The sequence below is a fragment of the Sinocyclocheilus anshuiensis genome, unplaced genomic scaffold (assembly GCF_001515605.1).
Source record: "Sinocyclocheilus anshuiensis isolate Anshui unplaced genomic scaffold, SAMN03320099.WGS_v1.1 scaffold817, whole genome shotgun sequence".
NCBI lineage: Eukaryota > Metazoa > Chordata > Actinopteri > Cypriniformes > Cyprinidae > Sinocyclocheilus > Sinocyclocheilus anshuiensis.
In genome coordinates this window covers 541,767-548,054 of record NW_015536521.1, presented here as the reverse complement: position 1 = coordinate 548,054, position 6,288 = coordinate 541,767, and the positions used below count along the sequence as shown (strand labels likewise).

The 6,288-nt window shown below is 38.8% G+C and overlaps 1 protein-coding gene across 1 annotated transcript in view; it reads right to left on the bottom strand.

Annotated features, from left to right (window-relative positions):
* The window catches only part of LOC107693770 (neurexin-2-like), a 415,962-nt gene that overhangs the window by 342,078 nt on the left and 67,596 nt on the right, over positions 1-6,288 (bottom strand). The window contains exon 4 of the mRNA XM_016493287.1: positions 2,350-2,370. Coding sequence (XP_016348773.1) covers positions 2,350-2,370 — 21 coding nt within the window. The remainder of the gene's footprint in view (positions 1-2,349; positions 2,371-6,288) is intronic.

The window sequence follows — 6,288 nt, the reverse complement described above, 5'->3', positions numbered from 1 at the left end:
GTGTGTGTGTGTGTGTTTGTTCACTAGTCACTGCTGTGTGTGTGCATTTGGATGGGTTAAATGCAGAGCACACATTCCAAGTATCACCATACTTGGCCACACGTCCTTTCCTTTCCTTTCCTTTCCTTTCCTTTCCTTTCCTTTCCTTTGATAATGGTAATGCTACCATTTAAAAGTTTGGAGACTGTAAGACTTGTGTTTTTTTTTTTAAGTCTCTAATTCTCATCAAGACTGCATTTATTTGATCAAAAGTATCGTACAACAGATAAAACAGTTAAATGTTGAATTATTATTACAATTTTAAATTTCATTACAATTTTACATTTTCTATTTTAATATATCTTAAAATTTATTTCTGTGACGCAAAGCAGAATTTTCAGCAGACATTACTCCCTTCTTCAGTGTATTTATAAGCATTTATTTGAAATATAACATTATAAATGTCTTTACTGTCGCTTATTAATCAATTTAATGTATCCTTGTCAAAAATTTATAAATGCTGCAAAAGTAAGGTTCGTTTTTAGCTATTGTGAAAAACACGATGATTTGAACAGAAACCCCTGCTAAAAAGTTCAGAGTTTTGAATATAAACTAACTTTGATTGCTTCCTAACTATCTTACCTAGCAAGTCTTGTTTTCAGCTTTACTGTAATTGTTGGTGCTCCAACTAGACAAGCACCAAACTGACAAGAAGCATCACGGAAATCCGTGCAGATGGTATTTTCAGCAGTGACATGGCTGAGGCATCTGACCTAACACAAAAACACATTTTTTCATATCTGCTTTCTACTACAACACCTCCATCTTCCTGTGACCACCCAAACACGAACAGACCCATCCACAAACACTCACTGGATCTCCATGTGACAGAATTTGAATGCCATACATACACTATTTGATGGGACACCTAAATCGAGCTTTTCAGATGTCACACTGCATTCCAGAGAAAGTGACAAAAAAAGCGGAGTGGTTGCGAGTTTGCTTGAATGAGTGTCATCTTTGTTTTCATGCGTTCTGCAATGGAAACAAAGTGCTGACACTGTGTGAAAGCTTTAATCCAATAAAGACACAAGCACTTGCTTTATATGGCACATCCCTGTCCAATTCTTGCCATTTGATGTCCGCATAGTCCTAGCACTTGAGCTCTTCACAAGGGAAACGGAGGATGATTAAAAGTCTAGGCTAAAAGCACATGTTGTAAAAGAAGGCCTCTGTCATCCACTAGTGTCACTGTGGCCTGTAAGATAACCTTCCTCTGTTGAGAAGGAATACAATACAGACACCGCCAATGATCACAAGCGCTTCAATAACATCACTGAGTGTACATTTTAAATAGAGCAGACCTTTTCACAATAGACTGCTCCTTTTTCAAGACCTCAGACTTGTGCCTCTATTACATTTTTGGCATTTTTTCGCCATTTCCTTCTTGCTATTTGGATTTTCAAACTGCTCACAAAAAGATATACATTAAAAAACCCTGACTTTCTTCAGTGTATCTGTTAACAGTGTTTTAACAACTACTGAATAATGCAGTACATCATAATTTTCAAGCCCAGACATCACATCAGCTCCGAGGCACAATATAATACATTTTAAATAACCAAGGCATCATGGATCTCCTCGATCAGAGAGACATTTTTCATCACTAGCTTTTGAGAATCAAGATTGAGTTGATGAATTTACCACAGGCCTCAGACTCAACCCATCCATCCACATAAAATATTGAGGTCCTTGGAGCTAAAAAACAAAAGGGCGGACATCACAAACCATGGCGTTTAAGTTTTATCATTCACATAGAAGGTGTTGGAAGAATAATATATACTTGGGATCTTCTCCAGCATTCAAACTTGTGAGTTGTGAAGTGTCAAGCCTTCAGGATTCATCTCCTACGCCGCTCTCGCCCTAACTGCGAGGTTCAATTTATCTTCCCCATGAGCTGTATATGGCAGAGCGGTTTTGCATGACCACTGCCAGCTGCCTTAATCCTAGCCTGGGTTGCACTTACGCGGTCTAATTCAGCAGATCTAATTCAGAGATCCTTTAAAAGCTGCAGGGCTGGAGCCCCGAGCCTCCGGCCCTGCAAAACTGGAGACCGAGCATTATAAAATCCTCCACAACATAGACGCTCTACCGTTTACTCGCGCATAGCCGGAGTGGTGCGTGCAACGGCACATGCCGCTCAATCTGTCGCTGAATCTGGTCTTTGTCTCATGCAGGTGAGTGATTTTAGTCCACTCGAGTCAGTCAGCAGAACTGCAGTACAAACTGACAATGCAAGGAAGGATGACACCAGCATCACTATCAGCTCTGGCATATCAGATATCTGAAAAGACAAAACATTGGTCTTACCTCCCAAAACTTGCTGGAGAGCTGCAGCAGGAATGATGGGAAAGAAAAAAAGAGAATAATAAATCAACAACACAGAATTCACCATTTGTCATTCAGGTTGTTGAAACTATAATGAGAAGAACTGAAGACTATATGCATGTGTAATTGCTAGGTGAGACTATCAAAATATCAAGTTAGGTTATGGTTCGTATTTAATTAAATATATCTTGTTTGAATGTCAAATCCTGCTATTATGAACCAAATGTTACACGGAAAACAGCTAAAATGCAAACTACTATAAATATAAATGTAATAAAAGTATGTAGGCCTACTTGTAATCCTACACTTCATAAATATTCAGGTGTGGGAGCAAAACATCATGTGGATCCAAGAAAAATCATATGCATCAGTAAGATAAGCGTTCAAGGAACTCAGAGGGTGAAAGTCATTTTTAAGTGGTTAAAGAGTATTACTCAAATATATTTGAGGGCTTGTGAACTAAAATACCACCACTTGAGTATACAGTAAGTACGTACAAATGTTGTAGGCAGCAACTTTAAAAAGCTCATAATTGCATCCTTGTGAGTCTACTGTAGATTTCAGTCTGACTAAAACATGATAAAAATGCACGCACCACTTGTTTGAGTCATAAATCAAGTCATACTCTCAAATGTTATTGTCATTACTGCAGATGACTGTTTATAGTAGATGTCTAGATGATAAGACTCGTGGGAGCTGGGATGCATGTTGCTCGTGTTGTTTTCTGAGATACAATGATGAAATCTATAAATGGGAGTTTCTTCAAGTTCGGGAGACTTTTATTTCCCAGGGGTTGATTTTTATTAAAACTAACAGATTTAAACTTTTTTCTTTGTGCTATATGAAGGTCATATTAAACCTTTCATATTTAAACGTTTAACCAACTCTGCGTCCCAAAATGCCTACTGTACTTCTCTACTATATAGTAGGTGAAAAACAGAATGCGTGGTATTCATAAAACAGTTGGTGAAAAGTACCCGGATGACAGTTTGTGAACTCCGATAGCATGCATTTGATTCAGACTGCTTGTAATTTTGAACACACCCTATTTCGTAGTTTATTTTTGGTAAAGATTTTTACTGTTTTCCCTAGGAACACTAAAATATTCTATCCAAATCAACTGAAATAAGAATTTATCTTACAATATGAAACCCCATCATAAAAATATGAATTACTACATTTAAAACTATGATAACAAAGAGTGAAATAATTGGTTTTCTCAAGTACACAAACTATAAAAATAGTGTCCGATTTTGATAAGAAATTAGACTCGTATCTATTCTGTGATGTGTGAAAAAATCAAAGCTGGAAAAAAAACATATGAATAGAACATTTTCAACCCTAGGACTGTGTTGAAAATCCTTTTTAAAAATTGCCTGTAAATGTCTCATTATGCTAAATTATCACAAAGTCTTGTATCTCAGTCTTGTTTTAGGAACTGATTGGTCATCGGTCTTATTGATCGGAGCTTATGCACTACAGTTTTTGAGTGAAAGAAAGCATTATTTGTGGATCATTCTGGCAGTGCTCACTCCAAAACTGAAGTAACAAGTGCAACAAGGTGGGAGGAAAAAAAAGTACAAGAAAATTATAAATTGGGGGGCTGTTGAGCAATCAGTAAGTTTTATTCTAATGCAATAACACTTACCAGAATTTTCGGGAAAAAGAAAATCCCCTACAGGTCAAAATGACTGGAACACAAGATCAGGGTTAACCATGTGTCATTTCTAATCAAGTTATTGCAAAAAAAAAAAAAAAGTGACAAAATGTGACTACATTTAAGAGCACAGATGCATAAAATGCAAGTTATGAAATAAGCCTTAGTAAGATGGTGGCCATTTGACCAAAAAAAAAAAAGTCCAAATGTCATTCACACCATTTCCTCCATAGTATGCTATTAAATGCACAGTAAATACACAGTACATAATCTGTGATGTGTAGCAAATGACACTGGAACTTTATGACTTTAAGGGGAAAAAAATGGCAGAATTCTCCTTATGCATGCAAATCAACTGTTGAACAATTTAGCAGACAAATTTAGCAGAGAAATTAAAATTAGAAACAAATAATCGCACTATTTATTTTGAGTAAATTCATCAAACCATTATCATACCATCAAGTGAAGTGACTATTACTTTTATAGCACTTATAGCAACAATATATATTGCATCAAATCCGTTTTTCAGAAAACCATGCCTTCATATACTCGTTGTGGCAAGATGTTCAACTGAAGAGAGAGAAGGAACCAGGCTTTCCTCCTCCAAGGCACACATTACAATATATGTATATTACAAAGCTAAATATTATCTACTTACATAATATGCATAACACTAATCACGTGTTCATTGTTTTAATTATTCATATGAATCAATCTGGGTACAGACAAAAAGTAATTTGGGACTCATTAATACCGTAATTTGAATATGAAGACGTTGAAAACACGTTCTCCAAGAGGCCAAAAAGGTCAAGTGCTACCTTAATGACATACTGGAGACCACAGGACCGACTCAGGCGAGCGCAGGGCCAAGCGAGGCATGGAAAGCCTTTACTGTGAAATAACAGGAGTCAAGGGAGAACGTCAAAGGCTTGCTAGGTGGAGCTAGTGTGGGGTTGGATGGTCTGGTCATGGAAGGTGAGTCAGATCACTGTTGCCACTGTGATAATGAGGAGAAAGTAGCTGTGAGAGGAGCTGTTTGCAGCTCTTAAAAGGTGGAGGGCAACAATCCTCGCTCTAAAACACTAATGAGAACACATGGCGGCTTACACATGACCATTGAAAACACAGACCTAACCCTACGGCCAATTAAAGAGGAATCGTTGCGAATGTTATATTGCGATCATCATTATGTGTCCATGGAGACGCCGGCGCGTAAACGAGCACCCGGGAGAGGGAGCGCTGCTCTATTATCCATTTTCCTAATCTCGGTCACTCAACGGCTACAAATTAAATCCGTTGTTTCCAAGCAGATCTTAATGGACTGCTTTAGCAATGAAAAGGCGATTTGGACTATGTCTGTCAGATACCACAGGTGCGAGGGAGACGTTAGCGCACCCCAACAATGTTTGCAAAGGGAAGCTGAAAGCACAACAAAAGCCGGGACAAAAGACGACACAAATCCCTCAGCGCAAATGCTGCTCGATTGCCTGGAGAGAGACAGTAACTCTCTTAATCACACTGTTTGTGGGATCTGCTTGCTTGGCTCAGGATATCAGGCCATGCAAAACTCTCAGCCCCCCATAAATCACGAGGGCCGCTTTAACCTTTACAAGTGCTCTCCTCGGCTTCCTCAAATTGGTCACGGCAACAAAGTCCCGGAGAATTGTAATGAATCGAGCATGGCCGTGAGAGCTGACATGCTGGTGCTAGGCTAGCGCCACGCGGGTTATTAGCATGATCTCAGCCTGTCGGTCTGAAAAAGCCAGAGTGGCATGTAATCTGTCTTTATTTAGTGAAGTGATGCTAATCCCTCTCTTGATCTGAATCAGGTCCTCCAGTGTGAATTCCAACGAGACGAGGCGTCTCCATCAACCACCACAATGGAGGAAGTGTCTGTTTACAGGAGCTAAAATATGCAATCCACAGACTTTTTGATTGTTATTGCAGTAAATCAATAATATAGGTGTCAGCCACTTAACAAAACAGCTTCTCACCTGGAGCATGGCTTCTCGCCAGCATCTTATTGGCAGTTCGTTTCATTATCTGTTTTTGCAACAGTTTGTTTGATCATCCTGCATAATTGTACGTGTGAAAGTTATGATTTTTAATCAGGCATAAAGAACACAGAGGCTGAAAATCACTTTCACAGTGTCTCACTTTAACTGTACCTCAAAGCTGGAATGAGCAGCCGAGTCCCCTGCCAGCTTCAAGAAACGCCTAAGGACACCTCTCTTCGGTGAGCACTTGTCTCACGATTGTTAATG